This window comes from Rhinolophus sinicus, linkage group LG03, assembly GCF_036562045.2.
Source record: "Rhinolophus sinicus isolate RSC01 linkage group LG03, ASM3656204v1, whole genome shotgun sequence".
Lineage (NCBI taxonomy): Eukaryota > Metazoa > Chordata > Mammalia > Chiroptera > Rhinolophidae > Rhinolophus > Rhinolophus sinicus.
This window is the reverse complement of record NC_133753.1, coordinates 178,979,321-179,002,731: the sequence shown is the minus strand read 5'-3', so window position 1 is coordinate 179,002,731 and position 23,411 is coordinate 178,979,321. Positions and strand designations below refer to the sequence as shown.

The 23,411-nt window shown below is 38.3% G+C and overlaps 2 protein-coding genes across 17 annotated transcripts in view; one reads left to right on the top strand and one right to left on the bottom strand.

Moving 5' to 3' along the window:
- The window catches only part of DROSHA (drosha ribonuclease III), a 111,561-nt gene extending 106,905 nt beyond the window's left edge, over positions 1-4,656 (bottom strand). For 5 of the 14 annotated variants that reach the window (XM_074329030.1, XM_074329038.1, XM_074329040.1 and 2 more), the window contains exons 1-2: positions 4,501-4,654; positions 2,257-2,324 (exon numbers count right to left, since the gene is read on the bottom strand). In XM_074329030.1, coding sequence (XP_074185131.1) covers positions 2,257-2,276 — 20 coding nt within the window. In that variant the 5' untranslated portion in view covers positions 2,277-2,324; positions 4,501-4,654. Of the gene's footprint in view, positions 1-2,256; positions 2,325-2,929; positions 3,014-3,351; positions 3,479-3,903; positions 4,070-4,496 lie in introns of all 14 variants that reach the window. The other 9 variants (XM_019737240.2, XM_074329041.1, XM_074329031.1 and 6 more) reach the window with 8 other exon arrangements.
- A 134-nt stretch (positions 4,657-4,790) lies between these two features.
- Positions 4,791-23,161, top strand: LG03H5orf22 (linkage group 03 C5orf22 homolog). Of its 3 annotated transcripts, none has more exons than XM_019737241.2 (9): positions 4,791-4,983; positions 6,237-6,382; positions 8,435-8,584; positions 10,749-11,178; positions 13,181-13,243; positions 13,682-13,803; positions 16,237-16,303; positions 18,233-18,372; positions 21,360-23,161. In XM_019737241.2, the coding sequence occupies exons 1-9, from the start codon at positions 4,903-4,905 to the stop codon at positions 21,490-21,492; spliced, it is 1,332 nt and encodes a 443-aa protein (XP_019592800.2). In that variant the 5' UTR covers positions 4,791-4,902; the 3' UTR covers positions 21,493-23,161. The 3 variants fall into 3 exon arrangements, with proteins under 3 accessions (XP_019592800.2, XP_074185144.1, XP_019592801.2); XM_019737242.2 differs by having other exon boundaries at positions 4,841-4,983; positions 6,237-6,335; XM_074329043.1 differs by lacking the exon at positions 6,237-6,382 and having other exon boundaries at positions 4,833-4,983.
- The last annotated feature ends 250 nt before the right edge of the window (positions 23,162-23,411 follow it).

The window sequence follows — 23,411 nt, the reverse complement described above, 5'->3', positions numbered from 1 at the left end:
GAAAAAAAAACTCACTAAGTAAACAGGGTTTCACAAATGCCTGAATATCTTTAAGAGCAACTGACAGACCCCTTAGGCCACTGGAATATTTCACCCACCTAAGACTGAGTTCTCTGTAATATCTGATGCTCCTCATGGCCAGGAAACACCTGTTCCCCGGCCTCAGCCACCCAATGCACTTCCACGGTCACTCGCAGGACCTTGTCACTCCCTAAAACTGCCCCGTCTCCAGAATGATGAATTCAACCCCCCATTGTTCAACCATTTGTTATTACATCCTTGCTCAAGGTCCCCTAAAATCTTGACCTCACCATGTCACCCCATCCACACCTCCCACATTTTCTAATTTGTAGTAGCATCTTCCTGTCTTCGCTTTTCTCCCCACTCAGCAGAGACTGCAAATTCAACATAATGTGTCCTAAAATGAATCAATGAGCTTCCCCTCAATGACAACCACTCGCTCCTGTTTTAGCATTCCCTACCTCAGACAGTACTGTTTAGGTTTTAGGTACTTTCTCCATAGCATCCTTGCTACAGACATCTTTGCCATAGACATGGTCACTGCATAACAATTTGGCCACAGGTAATTTTTCCATTTAAAAAGATAAAATAACTGGTTGACCATTTGGTTTTTCTGTTTGGCTGACTAGTTTGTTTCACTGACCAACCCCCCTTGGCAGACTTAATGTTTAAGCTAAGTTGTCGGTTTGGTTTAATTTCTCCATTGATGAGGTTCTCATACTTAATCCTATTTTTATTACATAAATCTTAGCTGGGCCTCATGTTTTATCCGGGGCAAATTATGCTGTGACTAAGATTGTCTTTACCAATAATTTACTTAGCACAGGTTCACTGAAGGAATTATAATTTATAACAATATTTCATAAGCCAGTAGCATACAGAATAACGTCTCTTAATAAGCCAATTAAAAAAACACATTCCAAACCAATGATAGATTAACCATACTACTGTTCTAGGCAAAGGGGAGATGAAAGAAAGACCAAATTTAGCTGAGGTGTACCTTTCCACAAGCTGGTTCTCCATGGAGTCCAGTCAGTCCTTCTAACTAACGGCTGTGTATCGGCTGCTGGCAGGGGCCCCTCGTTCCTGGAGCATGTAGCTAGCAGGTGACAGGCACCGGTGTTGGCAGGGAAGGTGGGCTGCTCCAAACGTTATTACTACTCCAGGGACCACTACATGGCTTGTGCTACTGTCTCAGAGCGGTAGCCTCGCCAAGGCAGGAACAGATGTCCCTTCTCTTCCTAAGAATGCTGAATAGAGTAACAGCACCGCCAGTCAATGGTAGGTCAGGTCAGGCTCCTACCTGACCACGGCAGGAGCACGTGTCTCAAGACCCTCGAGAGGGGAGCTATTTAAACTCGTAGGTTGTATGTAACCACTTGTCTTCATTCTATGGGAAATGGGGGGTCAGCTCTGCATGACTGTCGCTCCTCTCTATGCTCCCATCATTAAGTCCCCAGCAGCGCCCGTCAATAGCTGTACACACATTTTAAATGTATTCAAATATTTTGTACTTCGCAATAAAGTCTTTTCAATTTTGTCATTCATTTTTTCATGTTTCATTATGCCCTTTTTAATGTTCCTCTTTTATTTGTTGCTCTTTTACCTTTTTTATGGCAAAACAGCCTTATAGCCAATAAGTTATGCAGCAAAAATGTTTGCAGCAAAAATGCTTGCGGCAAAGATGCTTACAGCAAAATACCAGCTATGTGTTGGTCCTCAAGTCACACACCAGGGAATAATCTAACAACTTTTCCTTCTTTATCCCCTTTAGCTAAAAATTTATTTTAAAATTCCCATCATTTCTGCTTTGTCAATACTTCTCGAGTTTATCCACTTCACACCATCATCTGTGACTTAACTACTACAATAAAACCTTTGATGGACCTTCTACAACCACTATTTCCACTCCCCAGGCCAGTTAGGTTCCCTGCTCTCACATACTCTGTGTTTCTTCTTGGCAGGCCCTACAAGAATTATAATTCACCAACTGACTACTTAATTCCATCCATACTGTCTGCCTGCAGCTCTCAGCTGCAAGCTCCATCAGGGCAGGGCTATGTTGTCCCATTAACTGCTCTAGTGTGGATTCCTAGCCATGTATGTGGCCCAAATGAACACTTTTTCCCCTTTCCTCACATAACTAAATCCTTCCCACACTGCATGGCCCAGGGTAAGTGTTTGCTCCTCTCTCTGTTCTCCCAAAAGCCCTGCCATTACTATCACACCACTCACCATGTATTGCCTTGCATCATGGAGTACTGTCTGGATCAACGTCACATCTTTCACTGAGAATATAAACTCTAGAGGACAGAAAGAATAAAATAGACATAAAAATGTTTCCTAAACTGATAATGCTAGAAAATATTTCTGCGATTATCTTAACACTAATTTTGCATTCTCTAATGCATTTATCATACCAAAATTAAGAGCACGTTGACCTGAATTAAAGTGTACAATTACCTTTTAAGATATCCTTAATACTTGTCCCCCTGACTTGAAACAATAAGTAGCTAAGAAGACTAAAAATTTGGGCATATTCCATCTCTAATATGCTAAAAGACTGGGGGGGGGGGTCATTTCTCCTCTCCCTCTCTGTACTCTAACTTCTTTCACAGTGAGTTCAAACATAATTATAATCTTGTAACGACAATAGCTATCCTTGATTTTCATTCTCAGCTCTTCTCATAGGCAAATGTTGTGAACATAAATGACTTTCCAAATACGTAAACGTCAGCAAAATGTTTTAAAAACTCAAATAAATATCTAGTGCAAAAAGCTTTAAAGGAGAAGCATCTTCTGACAGTCTAACTAAAAGTTTTACAAATAAGCTTAACGTAGGTTTTCAAATGGCTCAGGCAAATAGTTTCAGCACTGTGCTTAATAAATAGTAGGCACCAAATAATACCTGAGTAATGATTATTCTTCAGTCCGAGGCCCTCTTGAGAAACCTAAGGCATAGACAGCTGACCTTGCCACCACGAGCTACTCACTGCCAACAGAATCGAATTCAAACTCCATGTTTATTTTTTAAGTCCCTCTACAATCTGAACCCAGGCTTATCCTCCATTAACTCCTCGTGAAGCACCTATCATCCCTGGTTTTCCCAGTTGCCTAACATACCAAGTACTATCACCCAGCTTGTTCTTTGCTCCCCCTCTTCTGAAATCTCCTGCACTATGAATTTGTCCACTGAATTCTACTCATCTACCTACTATGTCAAATGCCACCTCGTCTGTGAAGCCTGTCCTGGTTCCCTTTAGGAAGTAATCCCATTCCCTCTGGACTTCCATTGCTCTTAGTCTGTACTTACTTCTTTACAGCACTTACCAGAGACTGCCCCATATTATAGTCATGTGTGCACATGTCTAACTCCTCCACTAGATTATTAGCTCCTTGATGACATGGGTTGATTCATAGTCATTTCTGTTTCCTTCACAGCCCCTGGCAGAGCATCCTGCACACAGTAGGTGGTCAATAAACGTTTACTGTCTCACCGATGGTACATGTTTCTATGTGGCTACTGTATATTTCACTTCCACATATACCCACAACAGATTCGCATTAGCCAAACCACGCAAAATAACAGGCCTTCTTTCCATCGATTCACAGGCACTATTGCAGGCCCTGTGGATGTGTAAGACACAGCCTGCAGGGCTCAAGGAGCTCAGAATCCTCCGTTTTTTAAAAAAATTATATAATGCAATAAACACAAGAGGTATAGAAATGGTGTAGGGGAAAACAAAGAAATGTTCTGGACCTAGAAGTGGGCAACAGCCAGGATCACTAACACTCTCAATGTGTAACAGTTGAACATTCATTGTTAGATCCTCATGGACGTTCCCATACAGACTATCTGAAAACACTGATTATGACACTGACCTATTACAGGCATAATCAGGCTGTGCTGTGGATGCAAACTTTAATTCAAAAGTCAAGGAATTCACTGCAACTGGAAAAGTATTTTCTCCGTCTGCCTACTCCTAAGTCGCTGTTTGGAAGCAGGGAAACTGAGGGAAACTGATGCACCACGTCCAGGAACATGAATCTATGCAGAAAGAGTTGCAAAGTGTGAACACATTTTTAAGAACATCCTCTTTCCCCAGTTGAACCTGCAGGCCGGTCATCTTCCTCCGGCTGCATTGCGTGTTTCCCTGTTTGCATCTCCCGCCAGACTGGGAACCCCAACCAGGCTCACCGTCTACCACCCCTCCCAGACGTGGGCGACCCCCAGGCCTGGACCAGCGCATGCGCTCCACAAATGAATTAAAAGTCTCATTTTTTTCACTTCTATTTATTTGCGGGATCCGGACCTAGGGTCGCTTCTTTGCCCTTAGCTGCAGATCTGAAGTGGGGGCTGTCCGACCCTAACTTCCAGGCGCCTCTCGCCTTAGCCCCAGCCTCCAGCCCCTAAGTTTAAATCCGGACACTCGGAAACGCTCCCTCTCCCAACACTCGCAAGGTGGCCCTTTTACCTACAAAAAGGCTCCCGGGTCCCGAGGTCGCCGTCAGAGCAAAGCCAGGCTTATTGTGCAGCCGCCAAGATCTTAGCACCGCCCGCGCCTCCGGAACAGGAAACCCGGATAATTAAAAGGCAAACCTGAGAAAGCTGGACCGCGGGAGGGAAAGCTCTGGGGCGCTCCGCTGTGCCTTGTGCACCGTGATTGGCGCGTCAGCAAAAGCGATGGACATCTAAGCCAATCGCCCTCGTTGGACCCTCCGGCGCCCGCCTCCTGCCCTCTACGTCCTCCAATAGGGAACCGCAACCGGGTGAGCGAGTGTTTCCACCCGGGGAGAGTGGCGGCCCCTCCTCTCCGGCGTTCCCGGATCTTTGTCCCCGCGTCCTGGTCTCGCAGGAGCCCTCGCTGCTGGATAGAAAACATGAGTGACTCCGCGGGAGAGCGTGCTAGCCTCCGGCGCTACCCAGAGCTCCCGGTGTGGGTGGTGGAGGATCATCAGGAGGTGAGCGGGCGGCTGTTGGGCGCTGGGGCAGAATCGCGCGAGGGCGGAGGAGGCCGGAGAGAGCACCAGAATCTGATGTGCCCGCGAGTTGCATTGCAATGGGGGAAAACGCCAAACCTGCCTTAGAAGCTAACTTGGAAAGATAAGCGCTGACGTTTATGGGGCGATTACTGGGCGTCGGGCAACCTCATTTGACTCTGGCCCAAAAGTCCCACAACCAACAACTGGTGACGTCAAGATTCGAACCCGGCAGCCGAACGGCAGGGCCCCGAGTCCTTAACCTGCACCGTAGCGCAGGCTCCCAGCTGTCCCCCGGCGTCTCCATCACAGTCCTGTGTAGGGGGGAGGCTTTTTGTAAAGAACGTGGGTTGTCATCTGTGAAATGGGGACAACCGTCGTAGCACTCTTAGGGCCGTTAGTATTATTGTGTGCATAGTGTGCACCTCACTTTTTTAACATGATGCCCCACGTTTAGAAACACTCAAGATGTCTTCTACTTTTATGGCAGTGCTAATTTTCTATTTTTATGGCAGAGTAGCTAAAATGGTGCCTTAATGTAGACTTCTAGAAGCCTACATGGAAGGCTGTGGATCTAAGACTTTTTTCTTCTTCTTTTTTTCCGGGTAGCATTAATAGGCCTAGGGAGTTCCCTGGGAAAGAGGAAAGGGGTAATTTCGGATTTATGGATGCAGAAAGAGGAGAGGAAGGAAGTTGAAGCTGGGTTTCTCAGGACCTGGAGATAACGTGTATGGCCCTGAGAGTAAGAGCAAGCGGTGGGTTAGGCGGTGCTTTCACATTCAGTCATAAACCTGCAACTGCAGAGACTGGAACAGGACAAAGAGCCCTACCGCACCTTCCTGAAGTATGAAAAAGGCGGGGAGACTCTGGGTAGCTTGAACACGTTGCTAATGTCAGAACGTGTGTTATTAACTAGCAGGTTACTTCTGAGCGCCAGCCCTACGTTTCCTCATTATCTGTTGAGTTTGTTGTGGGGCAGGATAGCAGCAAGAGACAGATATCCATTAAAGCCTTTGGAGGGCCAAGTTGAAAGTTCTGAGTTAAAAATAAAGTCTGAGGTCATTATCCAAATCATCTACATGAACACTTTTTCCTACATATATTTTCCAACTTTTTAACAACTTAGTTGCTTCAGATTATGTGCAGTTATGTTTAGCATTGATTTTCAGTCTGCAGTTGAGTGTATTCTCATAATTTCAGTGCCAATGTTGAGTGTGTGCATGTGTCTCTTACAGGTCCTGCCTTTTATATACCGAGCCATTGGCTCAAAGCATCTTCCTGCCAGTAATATAAGTTTTGTGCATTTTGATTCCCATCCGGACCTGCTTATTCCGGTGAATATGCCAGCTGACACAGTGTTTGATAAGGAAACTCTTTTTGGGTAATCCATGATTTTGTTAATGATCTGTTATGTGCTTGAAATACAATTTGCAGTAGATGATAAGCAATTAAGGGAAGTAGACTCTGCTAATCTCATGAGTTTGTTTTTGTTTTGTTTGCCTTTTTTATTTTATTTAGAGCAAGTGTTAACAAACTTTTTCTTAAAGAGCCAGGTAGTAGATATTTTAGGCTTGCTGGCTATATGGTCTCTGTTGCAACGACTTATCTCTGCCTTTGTAGTGTGAAAGCAACCATAGGCACCATGTAAACCAATGGCTGTGACTGAGTTCCAATAAAGCCTTATTTACAAAAACAGGAAGCCCAGCCAATGTGTGCCAACCTCTTCTTTGGAATATGGAATTTTAGAAATAGAAGAAACCTTAGAAGTTATCTGAGCCAGTTCTCCTTTCCTCTCCACTTAAAAAGTCTGAATACTGAGGCACAAGAAAATGTGTTTTAAACACATAGTTCAGTAATTGTACAGGCAACACATCTTTCATTTGTATATCTTTCCTTTCAGTATTATATTTTTCCAACCTCCCAATTTGTTTATTTTCAGGTCACAATCCCTACCGACTTTTCAGTTATATAGAACCATAAAGCTAGAAGTGAAGTTGGTTATTTTTATTGCATTCTTCAGGAAGGATCATACCTAATGTAGCTATAAATAATGACTTACTAATCTCTCTTCTGTAAGAAAGTTCCCTGAAATTCTGTTGCTGTCTCTTTATGTACATATTTGTTAGAATGTAGCCTACTTGTACGATATAAAAAGTAACATAGTAATTTTCTTGTTATAATATAAAATTAAAAGATAAATGCTTGTGTTAATTAATTTTAGCCTACTACATTTGACTTTTTCCAAAATTCCAGTTCGGAGCACTAATTTCTAAAGAAATGGTACGTCTGCCATTGTCTTTACTCTCTTTTATATTTAGAGGTTTTATATTTTAGAAATTGAAAAGAATTATGAAGCAGGTATGCAGACTGTACAGTCAGTCATAGAATAATAGTTCTTAAACTTCTTAGTCTCAGGATTCCTGTATACCCTTAAAAATTTACCATATGTGAAGCTAAAACTGAGAAAAACATTTAAAATATTAATTCATTTCAAAATAGCAGTATTTTTTATGAAAACAAATACATTTTGTAAAGCAAAAGAATTTAGTGAGAAGAGTGACAGTGTTTAAATCTTTGCAAACCTCTTTCATACTTGCCTGTATAGAAGACGGCTGGATTCTCATATCTGCTTCTGCATTCAGTCTGTTGTCAGTGGAAGAATATGAAAAAAATTTAGGAAAAGAGTTTTCATAGCCTTTTCAGATAATTGTGAATATTCTTTAATACTATACGAACACTTGACAAGTGGTAGTTTCTTAAAGCTTAGTGGGACTATAGAATCTAACAATTCAGATTCAAGTCTGAATAACCACGGTTTGTCAATCAGTCTTTCTTTCAAGAAAAATGGTGTTTTTCAGCTTGCAGTTGAATCACGAGTGGTTTTTCTTGACAACTATTGTACTTCAAAGTATGTAGTAGAAGTACTTTCTGTATACTCATTTTGCCACACGAAATATTTTTAAATGTATCTTCAGGATCAAGGTTTAATCATGAAGGACAGACATTCATACATGAAACTAGCTTTGGTGGGGAGGGGGAGCGAGTGTTAGTGCTTCGTAGTGAAGAAGACGATGACTAGGCGTAGAGTTTGATACCGTTGCTTTGATTAATCTTAGGACATCAAGCCACCCGGTTGCTTTGCAACATCCGTACAAATGTCAGTACAATGAAAAAGGGAAAAAATGCCTTAGGAAATAATGCTTTAGGAAAATTGTTTTTAACTGGTGGTCACAGAAAAGGTCTCAGGAACCCCTCAAGTTCCCTTAGAACACACGTTTTCTCCTTTGTATCAAACTCATTATTCTTCATTTCCTTTTTTTTTTTTAACTATTTCACCTTTACTACTTAAAATATTGTTGTGAATGAAATTACATTGGGGGAAAAAAAATCTCTCACTAATAGTTTTCTTTCTTCCTCTCTGTTTCTTTTCCAGAGAATTAAGTATTGAGAATTGGATTATGCCTGCAGTGTATGCTGGCCATTTTTCTCATATAATATGGCTTCATCCCACATGGGCTCAGCAAATCAAAGAGGGCAAACATCACTTTTCAGTAGGCAAAGACATTTCTACCACAACAATCAGGTAATTTCCTCATATTTATGAGTATGAAAGAGGTTGATTGCTTCTTATATATTATTTTGGATTCCTGTAATAGTTTAATGATTATCTCTACACACAAATAGGGTGAGATTAAGCCTTAGCTCTTCTAAAGAGTTCTCAAAACACCAGGAACAAGTTTTCAAGTCTCTTGGCTTTCTTCACACACCACACCATTTATATTTTGTTGTTGGTCAAGTTCATTTTTGTATAACATGATTTTCATCCTCTGGAATTTTGGCTCCATTGATGACTAACTCCATGAAATCACTGAAGTACTTTTTAGACTTATATACATGTTTACTGATACATTTTACCATTTCCTTCCAATATAACTATTGTTTGCTGAATGAAACGATTAGCAGTGAAAAAGCAAAATTACCTCACTTTGGTTTTTTGTCTTTTTTAATAAATCCAATGGCTGAAAAGTAGATTTGGGGTTTTAATTTTATTAATATGATTATCTTTAGATAATTGACTTATCTAAATTAAATTACAGGATCCTCTGACTTGAGTTACATGTGCAAGTATTTTTGTATATATGACTAATTTTTTATTTATCTTGTGACACTATGATATCTTTAGAAGTATCAGAATCATCTTGACTTCCTAAACTCTCTTGCAATGGGTGAATGTTTTAAGCAGTGGAACCATAACTTTCTATAACCTGAAGTTTCGTGGGATGAAATGGTAATACACTAAAAATGAAATACAATCTTGCTCATTGAAAATGATGCTTTTTACTTCTGATTTAATGATACAATTAGCTTTTGTTGTATGTTCTTCTCAAGTGCGCAAATAACTGTTGTGTTTACTTGAAAATTATATTTATTGAGGATATAATACTAAATAAATAAGGCTTGTCCATATTACGGGTGTATGTGAAAGAGTGATAGTGCTTTATTGAGTACTTCAGTGAGATGGCCTAGTTTAACCTGTAACAGGTTTCTGCAAAATCAAATAATTTTGAGCAATCTGAAACAGAATTTGAAACTCAATGTGTAGTAACGATATTAAGACTATTTTGATATCTCATGATTTTAATCCGAGTGAAAAATTATGGGGAAGACTCACATACATACAGATACGCAATCTGAAGAGTATAGATGTTTGTACTGATACAAAGTAATATTTTTTAAAGAAGAATACAGATTTAAGTTTGGGGGTACAGCCTTTGTCTTTCTTAGGATGCTACAGTTTTTAATAAGCCTGCATATTAGTTTTATTACATCGTTAAACTTTTTTTGTAAAATTATATTTTTTTAAATTTAAGGCTACATATGTTGGAATAGAGTAGGTGAGAAATAAATATTAACTATTATTTTATTTGGATAGAGTCTGTCTCCGGAAGAAGCATTTGATTCCACTGTTCATAGTACTTAACCAAGGAATAACAAATATAGTTGAAAAACTAAGAGCATACCGATGTATCTAAAATCAGAAATCTGCAACTTAGGAAATGCATTCTGCATGTGTACCAGATTTGTTTTAAGTTGCTTTTCATATTAAAATATTATGATTGTATGAAGTTTAATGATGCTTTGAAATACATCAGAGAGAGTTTCCATTAAGAGAAATTATTTCCAGATGTAATTTTTCTCTTCAGTGATTTTTTTGGAGCAAGTTTCCACTAGTATTAGAGAGAGCCAAAGCACTGGCTTAAACAGGAGCATTTCTTTCTTCTCAGATTAGAGTTTCCCACACGCAGTCCAGTGCCTACGTGCTGTTCTGTAGTTCAGACAACCCCAGTTTCTCTGTCTTGCGACACCATATCTAGGACGTTGCCTTTGTCCTCATGGCCTGAGGTGGCGTGCCATTTCCGTGTCATATGCCTGTTGGTGAGGAAGGGAGAGCATGGCTCTTCATAGTTCTCTGCCATTGATAGCCTCTGGCCAGAACTTAATCAGATGACCACACCTAGCTACAACGCAGACTGTGATAGAGTTTTTAATTTGGGAGGTGGTGTACCCAGCTAAAAATTTGGGGAAAACTATTTCTACAGAAGAACAGGCAATACAAATATTAGAGACAACTGTCAGTTTTTGTCAAATATGTCCTTTCTTATTGTTCTGCAGTACTGTGGAAATGCTTAGGGAATGTCAGCTAATGTGTCCATTCATCTTTAAAATAGTTTTTTCCTCTAATCCAGGGTTACAAGTACAGATCACTACTTTCTAAGTGATGGTCTTTATGTAACTGAAGACCAGCTAGAGAACCAAAAACCTTTGCAATTGGATGTAATTATGGTAAAGCCATATAAACTCTGTAACAATGAAGAAGAAAATGATGCAGTGTCTTCTGCTAAGAAGCCAAAGCTAGCACTGGAAGCTGCAGGAAACACTGCCTCTACTAACTGTGACTCTCGTTCAGAAGGACTGGAAAAGGACACAGTGACACAGAGAAGGGGCCAGACTTGCCTTGGACCTTCATGTTCATGTTCTCCTGAAAGCCAGGACCCGCAGGCTGCAATCAGCACTGGAGAAATGCTGGAAACTTTGAAGAAAGGGGGTGCTTTTGTGTTAGATATTGACCTAGACTTTTTTTCAGTCAAGAATCCCTTCAAAGAAATGTTCACACAGGTAAATGTGGTGTTTTTAAAACAGACCTTGAGAATTGTATGACATTTCTCTAGATCAGGGACCAGCAAACAGCCAGATAGTCATTACTTTATTGAGGGTTCTATATGGTCTCTCATGTATTCTTCTTGTTGTTTTCTCAAACCCTTTAAAAGTATATAACTTGATCCCTGCCCTAGATAGTCTGTATTATTTTGCATTTATTAATTTGAGTGATGGGTACACGAGTCGTTGGAAAAAAGTCATACAGTAGAAGGAAATGTGTACATTAAAGAATGTCACTGTCTTATCCCATCGCCATTCCCTCCGTTTTTTACCTCATAAATAAATATGATGGCTAGTTTTTTGGGGTATCTTTCCAGTGATAGTCTGTGTATAGAAAACCCTGTGTGGCAAATTTTTCACTGAACAATAAGGTGCCTAACTACACATGTCCTATTTGTAGCTAATGATTCAGGCCTGTGGTCTGTAGGGCGCCTCATCAGATCTTCAGTGCATATCACCGGGCAGGATTAGTATATGCATGGATCTGAAACGGAACCATGCATTTAAGCAACTGATAAATTCACGATCCAAGTGAGCTTTCCTAGGTGCATTTTATGGGCACACATGTCTGCTTACTGTAACATTTGGGAAGTTGTTACAGGTCTGTTTTGGAGGGATTCAAATTAACTCTTTTTTTCTACTCAAGTTCAGTATTTGATTTTTAATGATGAATCTGCACGTTACAATCCTTACTCTGTATACACATCGAATGCCATTATGATTTGTCTAAATTGACAAAGACCTACTAGGTACTGACTAAAAATAGGTGAGATTTGAGGATTTAGTATATCCTGTACCTAGAGTGCTCTCCCAACATGGAAATAAGGAAGAAAAATCGTCCTATTTCTTTCCTGCGGGGTTGTACATGGAGCCAGCGACTAACCGCCAGCTCTCAGAATTATGAAATGACCTTAGAAGTACTTAGGAAACTTGAAGAATGGGCATACCTGGAGGCTGAAGAACCGAAGTTCAGGCATTTATCCTACAGATATACTCACCGAATATTTGCAATGAAAATTTCTAGAAGGTTGATTAAGAAACTTAATGGCAGTTACTCCTTTTCCAGTGCTATCAGGAAACCTGGGAAAGTGGAGATTTTTATATCCTTTAATACCCTTTGGTACTATGGAACTTTTTGAAAAGAGCACGTATTATATTATACTTATCATTGAATATCTTTTTTTTAATATTGCAAAGAAAGCAGTTGTTTACCTTTTCTTAAGAGCATATTCAGTAGTCAGAGTTAAGTTATGTTTGTTACTTCTGCTTATTAGCTGTGTGACCTTGGGAAAGTTACTTAACCTTTCTGACCCAAAGTTTCTTCAAGTATAAAATCAAAGTAATAACTATACTCAATTCAGGATGTGAAAGACAGTGCCACAAATTAGGCTTAATTAGCTCTTGCGTATAACCTCTTCCTAACAATACTCCTTAGGGTAATTGGGCTAGATATACCCATCTATAATGGGGTTATTTCTAAATAAGGGGAGACAGTCTTCTGCAAAGTATGTATGTAGCAGGCATCCTTCTTCCATTGTATCTGCCTCCAGTATCTGTACTCCAGAATTCTCTTCTGTGGCTAGGGAAAGGGCTACAAAGTGAACATGGAGAGTTTTGTTGTTATTAAAGATACGTGTATTTTCTATAAAGAGCTAAAATCTGTTTAGATCCAGGATGTATTCATTTATAGAGTGGACTATTATAAGAAATATTTCATCTCATTACCCATTAGTCATCAAGTCATCTTCCATAGCTAATTTTTATACGTTCATATCATGCCTACATGGATAGTTACCCTGAAGGAATGATAATACTTAATGAAATATGAATTACACATTTTGCCTGATTTTCCCAGACTAATCTTTAAATAATTATCTAAGATCTATTTGTATCACAGCCTTTTTACACTTAAAAAAAATTTTTTTCCCCTAGTATATGGATTTTTTTGTTTTATTTTTAGGAGGAGTACAAAATCTTACAACAGCTGTACCAATTTAAAAAGCCTGGCATCAACCTGACAGAGGTAGCCTCCATTTACTTCTTTTGGGTTTTATCTATCTTATATCTAATAATATTTTACAGCTTATTACAGTCTCTCAAAACTGTCCAAAGTATGTGTGTGTGTGGGTTGGGGAAGCCCATGATTATTAACACTTGAAAATCATGTTTTAACTGATTGAACTGAGTTTTGTTTTGTGTTTTATTTTTTTTAAATGCTACATTTTTTTTTAACTTTTATTTATTTTAAGTGTCTTTTTCCAGGACCCATCAGCTCCAAGTCAAGTAGTTGTTTCAATCTAGTTGTGCAGGGCGCAGCTCACAGTGGCCTTGTTGTGAAGAGCACTGTGCTCCAACCAACTGAGTTAACCAGCCGCCCCCTGAACTAAGATTTTTATTTTAATGGGATTTCACTTGTTTTTGAAAGAATAACTATAATCTTGTCTTTTCTATGCGTTTAAAGGAAGATTTGGTAGATTGTGTTGATACTCGAATTCACCAATTAGAAGATTTAGAAGCGACTTTTGCTGATTTGTGTGATGGTGATGATGAAGCAACTGTTCAGAAATGGGCTTCAAACCCTGGGTAAGACCCTCAAACATTCTTTCCTCTAACTCTACTATATTTCAGTCCTAGATATATTGCTAGATTAACTAGACAAATTACTTTTTAAAAATTATTAAATTTCAACACAAATTTACTAACAATAGTTAGCATTTATTGAGTGTTTTCTATGTTACCAGTATTGAGATTTTCTTCCTTTCTTATCTCATTTATTCCTTATAACCATCTTATGGCTTCATTATTGTTATGTCTATTGTATCGACGAGGAAACGAAGGCGCAGAGGTTAAGCTGCCAGAATCACATAGGAAGGGGTATGCTTTTAGTCACTGTGTGGTAACTGTGCTCCTGCTGTATGGATAAGATGTGGTGCTGGGTTTTATGGAGGATTAAAGAGGAGTAAGACAGTCCCTGTCTAAGTGGAATAAGGAAAAAAAATAACTAACCTATCACTAGAAAAGTAAGTTACTAGACAGGTAAATTATAATGTGAAAACTTGCTTCCTTTTAAGGGCAACCCAACTACCTGTGGAAGAGTTTATTTTCAAGCTGCCCCTGGCATCAGGGGACAAGATTTAAAAGCTGGGATTTTCATCAGGTCATTTATTTGGTCAGTTCTCTTGGTGTTACCTACCTTGAAAATATGGAAAGCGTTTTTGGAGTGATCATTTGTTGACTTGGGGGTTGGGGTGAAGAATGCCTTTAGTATTAATGCCAGTTTAAAAGAATATTGACATAAATAACATACTTCTCTCTAAAATAATTCTTTATATAAACTCAAAGGGCCAGGAAACTAAAATAAAAGTATCAGACACAAACTTTTTGTCCCCAGGACCATAGAATATCAGAACTAGCTTATTTTCAAATTGTTCTCCCACAAACTAACTGAGATTATTCTCCACAATGTAAATGTAAGAAATCAGTCATAAGATAGCAACAGAAAACAGAGACTTAGAATCATGGTACCTATGTCATTAGAACTAAGATTTGTTATGTCATGAAATGATACAACAAATGATGAAAATAATTCATCAGCTCTCTAGAAGAATACAGAAGAAACTAGAAAAGTGGTTGCCTCTGGAGAGAGGAATTATATGGCGAGACAAAGTATAAAAGGGAGAAAGAGCTTTTGCCATGTGTATGTATCACCTATTCAAAATATTCAGTGTAATTTTTACTTAAAAATAAAATATTCAGAAACATCCCTGAAATATAAATGTCATGAAACTTTACTATCACTAAGGAAAGCATTGGTTTGGAAGAGTAAACCATGATAGTATTAATCACATCAGTAAATATTAACCAGGCACTTTAGTATCAGTTAATGTTTTTTCTCTTCAGTATAGGGAGATAATTGTAAAAATGATTCCCTCCTTTTTGGAATTATGATGGAAGAGGGAAATACAGAAATAAGTCACAGAACATGGTTCTTTCCAGAAATACTGAAGAGTACCTACTATTTTATGATTTTTTTTTTTTTTTAAGTCTCAAGCTAAGTTTAAAACTTAAAACCAAAAAAATAGGCTGAAAACCTATGAATCCTGAGTCTAGCCCATAGATGGGGCCACCTTCCACTGAAACCCACTGTGCCTGCTGAGCATGCCCAGGGAGCACTTCATCGCCTGCAGGGAATTCTGTCACAGACACAAGGAAACTACAACAGTGGCAAGTTTAGACTGGTTGGCATGGGGAAGGGGAGACTAACACAAAGGAAAAGTGGGTGGGACAGCAAGAAAAATCTCCCCAAACTTGCCATGCCCTTAAAGGGCCAGACCTTCATCATGAAGAAATCTTCAGTATTCCTCAGGAAGTAGAGGAAGTGGGTGATTAGGCCCCAGAACCGCAGCAAGTGTCGTTAATAAAGAGGGAGAAATAACAGGGTGAGTGGACAGATAGACCTCCATGCCCCTCTTTTCTTTCTTTTCCCTCCCAGCAGATGAGTGGATGTTGGTGGAGGGGGCATTGAAATACTAGAATCATTCATTCATTAATCAGGGCTTCCGAAGATTTCCACCTGAAAGCACCATCGTTATTATATCAGATGAAGTAGAACATTTCCAGTTATAATTGTATATGTCAATAAATAGGACCTTAATGTTTTTTAAAATCCTTCAGGAAACTATCTTCTTCCACCAGAATGTGCTAAAGGCACTTAGTTTTCTTGCTGATCAAAATAATTTTTAAAGTCACAGAACTTCCATTTTTAAAGAAAAGGAAAATGTCAGTTTCTCAAGTGCTAATTTCCAGCCTTTAACAATCTGTGATCTTTAGGTAAGAAAACAGCAGGGAACATTTCTTTCTTAATATTTAAGATGATATTTGAACAGCTTTATCTTTCATTTCCCAAGAATCATATGAAACATTGTTAATGGTAAATTTTAAGGGTAATGTCTCATTGGCTACTGTAATTTTGGTTGAGGTGGTGTGATGTTTAATTGAGGGGTGGCTTTTTTCCAGAATGGAATCACTAGTTCCACTTGTACAGAGTTTGAAAAAACGGATGGAAGTGCCAGACTATGAAATGGTAAATATTTTAAATTGAAGTATAAAATTGAACCTTTCCGAAGGCATTTTTCTGGGTAGAAAAATGTGGGTTCTGTTAAAGTGATTCACTTTTATTTGTGTTCCTGGGGAGTGTGAAAGAATTATTTTTTTTTAAAATAACACATACTTTTTAGACGATAGAACACATATCAGTTTTCTAGGAAAAATGTACTTTTCCAGTTTTATCTATGAAGCAAAAGTGCTGTGTTTTTTGTTCTGTTTTTGTCTATGGTCAGATCTCTCCTCGCCAGAGAAAAGAAAATATACAATTTCTAAAGTTGTTTTTTTCTTTATTGATTCATTTTTTTTACTCCTTTCCTTCTTTCTTTCCTTTCTGTAAACTTCTGATTATAAAAACCAAACAAAAACAAAAGAAGATTCTCTGGCGAATGCAATTTCATTCCATTGCATTTGGGGATGGTTTGTACATTGTTTATTGAGAGAAGGGATGGCATGGGCTCAGTTGCGGATTATGTAATCAAATATGTGCCTATAGCTGCAGATTTAGAACATAAGTGTTTTAATCAGTTTGGTAGAAAAGGACATACAGAGTCTGTCATTTTACTACATTGACGGATCACTGCCAGTTAAATCTTTGATGTTTATCCAGAACCTCCAATAAAATAGCAGATTAGTGTTTTTTCTGTGCTTTGCACTTATGTACGCTAAGCAAAACTGTGACATATTTGAGTTCCAGTTTTCAAAACGTTCAAGCAAAAGCAGCAAAATGTCAGTTTGTGAGCCACTTCTAGCTTTCAGGCATATTTAGTTTGGTGCTGAGACTGGAACACCCAGTCATTTACATTTAAAACATATGTATATAGATATCAGTAGTATGTGCTTACACAAGGTGTGATCGAAAAATATAGTGAATGCTTACATTAAAAAAACTTATTACAGTAAAAGCCACATTGCCATTAATCCCCCTCACTTCAAACACACTCATCCTCATCATTCTTGCCACTTTCTGAAGCAGTTCTGTAAGTCCTCTTTCGTGAGTGTCTTCATCCTCCATAATGACAATGCTCTACGTCATACATCACTTGTGGTACGGCAGTTTCTGTCAAATAAAAACATTACAGTGTGTCCTCATCCACCTTATTCACGGGATCTGGCACCATGTGACTTCTGGCTCTTCCCCAAAGTCAAATAACCATGAAAGGTAAACGTTTTGAATCAATTAAGAACATCGAGGCAGCCACGACAGCACAACTAAAGACATTCATGGAAAGAGGACTTCCAGAACTGCTTCAGAAAGTGGGAACAATGGGATAAGTGTGTTCGAAGTGAGGGGGAGTATTTTAAGGGGGAGGGGGGTTAATGGCGTTGTGTCTTTTACTGTAATAAGCTTTTTAAAATTTAAACATTCACCGTATTTTTTGATCACCGCATACATAAAGCATACACAAGAAACTGGTAACAGTGGGTTAAATAAGATAAGAGGAAGACTTTCCCTTGTGTCCCCTTGAAGCTTTGGTTATAGTACTGGGTGCATGTATTTAAAAAGTAAATAAAATAACAAATTGGAAGAAAAGATAAGGTGAGAATATTATACACAATTTTATATCAGCTTTTAGAATGTAGGTGAAATGGATAATTTGCTAGAAAATGTGAGCTGTCAAAATAGGCTCAAGTAAAGACAGAACTTGAATAAATCCATAATGATAACATAAAGAAGTAGTCAGAGAATTATTTCTTGAAAAGGAATCAAACCCAACCAAGTGTATAAGCCAGCTCTTCCATACTTGAGAGAATAGATAACTTCTATGGCATAGAAATTATTAAGGAAAAAAAACAATCTAAATTCACGAAAGTATTTAAAGATTTGTCAGCAAGGCCATTAGTGGTTAAAGTATGTTCTAAAAACAACAGAGCTCTACAGTGTAATTTTTAATGGTCTTATTTTCAGGTTCACCAGGCTGGTCTAACCTGTGATTATTCAGAACTTCCTCACCATATCAGCACAGAACAAGAAATTGAGGATCTTATTAAATCTGTATATTATTTACTGAAAAATTTACCAAAACCTACTCTTGTGACAATTGCAAGGTAAGTGTGGTAGCCTGAACGCCAGCCCACCAGAGAGGTCCACTTCCCACCTCCAGAGCCTGTGAATGTATTGGCTTATGTGGCAAAAGGGACTTTGCAGATGTCAATTAACTCAAGGATCTTGAAATGGGAGATTATTCTGGATTATATGGGTGGGCCCAGTGTCCTTATAAAAAGGAGGCAGGAGGGTCAGAGTCAGAGATTAGAAGATGCTAGGCTATTGGCTTTGAAGATGGAGGATGGGGCCACAAGCTAAGGAATGAATGCAGGTAGCCTCTAGAAGTTAAAAAAGCAAGAAAACAGATTCTTTCCTAGAGCCTAGAGAAGTCCTGTCAGCACCTTTATTTCAGGACTTCAGACCTCTGACAAAGCTATAAGGCAATAAATTTGTGTTGGTTTAAGCCACTAAGTTTGTGGTAATTGTTACAGCAGCAGTAGGAAATTATTACAATCTCAGATGAATGTAGTGATCACTAATACAAAATTCTTTTTTCTTTTTTTTTTTTTTAATCTACCAGCTCAAATTTCAGATGTATCTTCTCTTTCCTATCAGTAATGGTTGGCAAACAGCATGTTACCTTGTCTTTGAAGTTGGTGATGTTATTCAGATGAACACAGGAATTCCCATTTCTGTGTCCTACAGAGGAATAGTACTTGCTGCCATGTTTTAAATTTGAATGTACTACTGTGCTAACTAGTTACAGCAGTTTATAAAATGTTCTTTTCTATGGTAATCTTTGGGCTGGTTTTATTTAGAACTGTAAGGTTCTAAAATAAGTACTTTAAATACTCAGGCAAATAATATTTGTATATTTTATGACAAACATTTTGTAAAATCCTTTTACCATCCTGAAACAAAATTCATCAATTATCTAGCTTATTGAACAAAATTCTATCAATAATCTAAATATATAGAGATATTATACATAATATATAGGTAATATAATTAATTATCTTAGTCCATTCAGGCTGCAATAACAAAAATACCATAGACCTGGTGCTTATAAACAACAGAAATTTATTTCTCACAGTCCTGGAGGCTGGGAAGTTCAAGATGAAAGCACCAGCAGATGCAGTGTCACGCTGAGGCCCTGCTTCCTAGTTCATAGACAGCTGTCTTCTCCCTGTAACCTCGCACGGTGGTTCTAATCTCATTCATGAGGGCTCCACCCTCATGACCTAGTCACCTCCCAAAGGCCACACCAAATACGATCACCTTGGCGATTAGTTTCCAACATACAAATTTGGGGGGGGCGACACAAACTTTTAGTCTATAGCAATAACCTACATATATGTAATCTAAGCATATGTTTATATATGTATACACACACAAATATTGTAACGCAGAGAAATGAAAGTAATTGATAAGTAATATGTATTAAAATGCCACACTAGACTGTCATCTTTACAAAGATACTCCCATGTTGCTTGGACCAAATACCATGAATAATGCTGCCGTGGTGATATGGATTTTCTAGTCAACAGCCTCTTGGAAAGTCCTGAATTTAAAGTCCAGTCTTCCCTCAATTGATAGAGTAGTTAGTTGCATTTCTGGAAAATTTAGTTCATATGAATCCATTTTCAAAAATACTTTGTTCATTTTAGAAGAGTGTTAAATTCTAGGTTCAAAAAATTAAATTCTAGGTTCAAAAATTAAAAACAGGAAACAGTTGTTCACTTAGGTGAGTGCTCTTTGAGGGGACTTTGGGAAGTATGCAGGACACAGGACAATTACTCACATTCTTATTGCAGGACTATCCTGCATATTGCCAGCATTCTTGCAGCCCTGCCCTCTTGTCCCAACCCCCTAATTGTGACTTGACAATCAAAAATGTACCTACAGATTTCCAAAATTCCCTCTTGAGGATAGCTCCCATGAAGAACCACTCTAATAGTGTTAAAGAGGCCAGAAATCTTTTTGAAAGCATTTAAGTACCCCTTGTTTGTTATAAATTAATCTGTTATATATGCTACTTTCTTAAAGTAGATTTTTATGGACAGTATTTAATAATTTAAAATTGTTCTGTATTATTTGTTAAACATTTACATCAAGCCTCAAAAGTACTGGTCACCAGAGAATGGATTAGTTTATCAGAAGTCTTACAGATTATTTTTTTAGTTCTAAAAGAGTGCTTGTGATATGGAGCAGGCTAGATAACTAATTCCATTTCCTTCTATAAAAATTTCTATGCCACTCGTTCTAGTCCATCCCTCTAAATTGCTTTTTTACCCCAGTTTAGAACCAGGAGACACTGATCAAATCATTTCAGATCTTAATCCAGCTGTAACTGTCAGTGACATTGTAACTGCCTGGCCACTCAAGTTGTAGGTGGAGATTCTAGGAAGACTCCCAAAATACCGATTTCTGCCTCTTCTCACATAGCTCTTTTCTCAATACTGCCTAGGAAACTAATCTCATTACCAGCACATCCCCACATTTCATTTTGGACGATCCTGTACACTTGTGTAATTAACAAATTGTTCTTAGAAGCAGGACCCTCTTATCAATTGGAAAGTCTCTACCATCACAATTTCTAGCCCTTAATGTACACATAATAAAAGAAGGAGAAGCTGCCCAGTCACTGAGATAATAAGCCCCACTGTTCTCAAGCAGCATCTCCCTTTCAGGGAAACAGCGGTCTAGTAATTAAGCGCTGATGCTTTGAAAACAAGCCGTATGTCTTCGAATCCCGTCACCTGCACTTACAAGCTACTAGCAATGTGACCTGTGTAGGTTCATCTTTCTCTGCTTCAGATTCTGTGAGACTTCTGATTGCATAGAGTGGCCGAGAAGATAAAGAATATAATTTGTGTAATATGCCCGACATAGAGTAAATGTTTAGTGGCTTTTAGTGTTATTATTCCACAATTCAACACACTTGCATTTCTGTTCACGCTGAAATCAACAAAAGCAGGCTTTTCATCACTGCACAGTGTGATCTCATCCTATTTACGTGTAATTTTCTGTTTCTTTCTCTTGGTCCCAGGTCAAGTCTGGATGATTACTGTCCTTCTGAGCAAGTTGACACCATTCAAGAAAAAGTCCTCGATGTGCTACGCTCCCTGTACGGGACGCTAGACATTCACCTGGTGTATTCAGCGGAGTCGTCTCCATCTTAAAACAACAAAACACTAGGCTCCTACTATATCTTGATGTAGTAACAGGGTTTTCATTAACTTGTAAATGAGTCTTCCAGAGAACACTTTGTTTTTATATTAACTTTCACTTAAAATCTTTCAGGTATCATCAGTTGTTGAATGATGGCAATTTTTTGGCATCAAGTCTACCCCCAATTGATGGAAATGTTGCTTATCTTTTTTCCTTTCTATAACTGTCTTCAGTTTTGTGAGGGGGTTTTTTTCCCCTTTTTCCTGTAGGTCAGTTGGACTCTGAGATTCATTCATTAATTGATTTATTCACTCAGCTAAGTAACATTTATTGAGCACTTACATGTGCCAGCCATAATTAAGTGCTGGGTATATGATAATGAACAGAATAGACAAGGCACCCGCCCTCTTGATGGACAGCTGAGAAACAAGTTACGGATTATGAGGTATGTTAGGAAGGAAAGGACAACCACAGCCATGTCTCAGGCACACTCACGGTTCTCAGGGCGGCCTGACCTTACAGGAGGGCAACATTCTCAAAAGCTATCACCAAAAATAATAAACTTGCCAGCCCATGACAATACTGCAGGAAGTCTACCTCTCCAAGACTTGGGACTGTGGCCCAGCCCTAGCTAAATGCTCAGCCTTGTTGGTATTGAGGAAATCTGTTTGAACAAACTCAACCGAACAAAAATTAACTTGAGTTTGTTCATCAGAAGAACCTTCTGGGTTTTTTGTGCCTCCGTGATGGTCAGTGTGGATTATCATAGTTCCTAAGTGCCACTTTATCAGCAGTCTGGGTAGATATTTTTTCAAATAAACCAGCTTTTATGTAAATAGTAGGAGAATAACTTAAATCCATAATTCTGGCCCACCATAAATAATGCCTTCCACCAGCCTCCGCATGAGTAAGAGACTCTACTTGAGCCACTCTTAATCATGGAACTATTCAGTAGGTTAATTTGCCAAAGTCTCCACTTCTTCAGTATCCCTCATACTCAGTAATCATTTTTACCTGCTTCACTTCTTTTCTTTTAAAAAGGATGGCATTTAAAGAAAAAAAAATCCGTTATTCCTCAATCCCAGCACAGTAATTGTTTTCATTTTTGCATGGAACTTTCGGGCCTTGATCATATGTGTACGTGTTGAGTTGCATGTAACTGAAATTATACTGTGTTACCTAACTTGATGGCTAATACCCAAGGTCACGTTGCCACTGCCACTCAGTAGGTGGCACCAGATCCCATTTTTCCAATGATTCTACAGAGCGTGTCAAAAAAACATATACACATTTTAAGAAAGGAAAAAACTATTAAAATTGTACTATTCAATATATACCATTAACGAAAGATGAATACAAGTCATGTGTATACATTTTTTTGGCACCCTCTGTATTTTCCAGTGAATTTTTTTTTGTCACCGAGTTGATTTCCAAAGGCTGATACTATGAATGCTTATTTCTGTTGTGAAAAGTAAAGCAAACTGATTCAACTTTCTGTTTTGATAGAACATTATGTGCCAGAAAGATTTATTTCTCAGAATTGCAAAATAGTGCTATTGTTTATTTTTAAATTTTGAAAAATTGTTACTTAGAGTTCTGTAAATAGATGTAAATTAATTTTGTGTGCTAAAAGAAATAAAAAGGTGTGTTGAGGTTTTAAAGATTTAAAACCAAACTTGAGCACTAATTGTATGTGATCTCAGTGTGTTCATAGCCATGATCTTGAGTCTGGTTTATAGTCATTTATTACAATCCCATGAACACTGATGTGATTCATTGTTACAACTCAGAGTAAAAGGGCATCCATTTCCTTTGTAGGAACACTCGGATTGTTTCATTCTCGTCCTCTGTAATTCTCTTGGAAAAATAAAATTCAGCCCCTACTTGTTAACTAGAACCAACTTAGTAAGTTAGTTCTCTGCGCATTTCA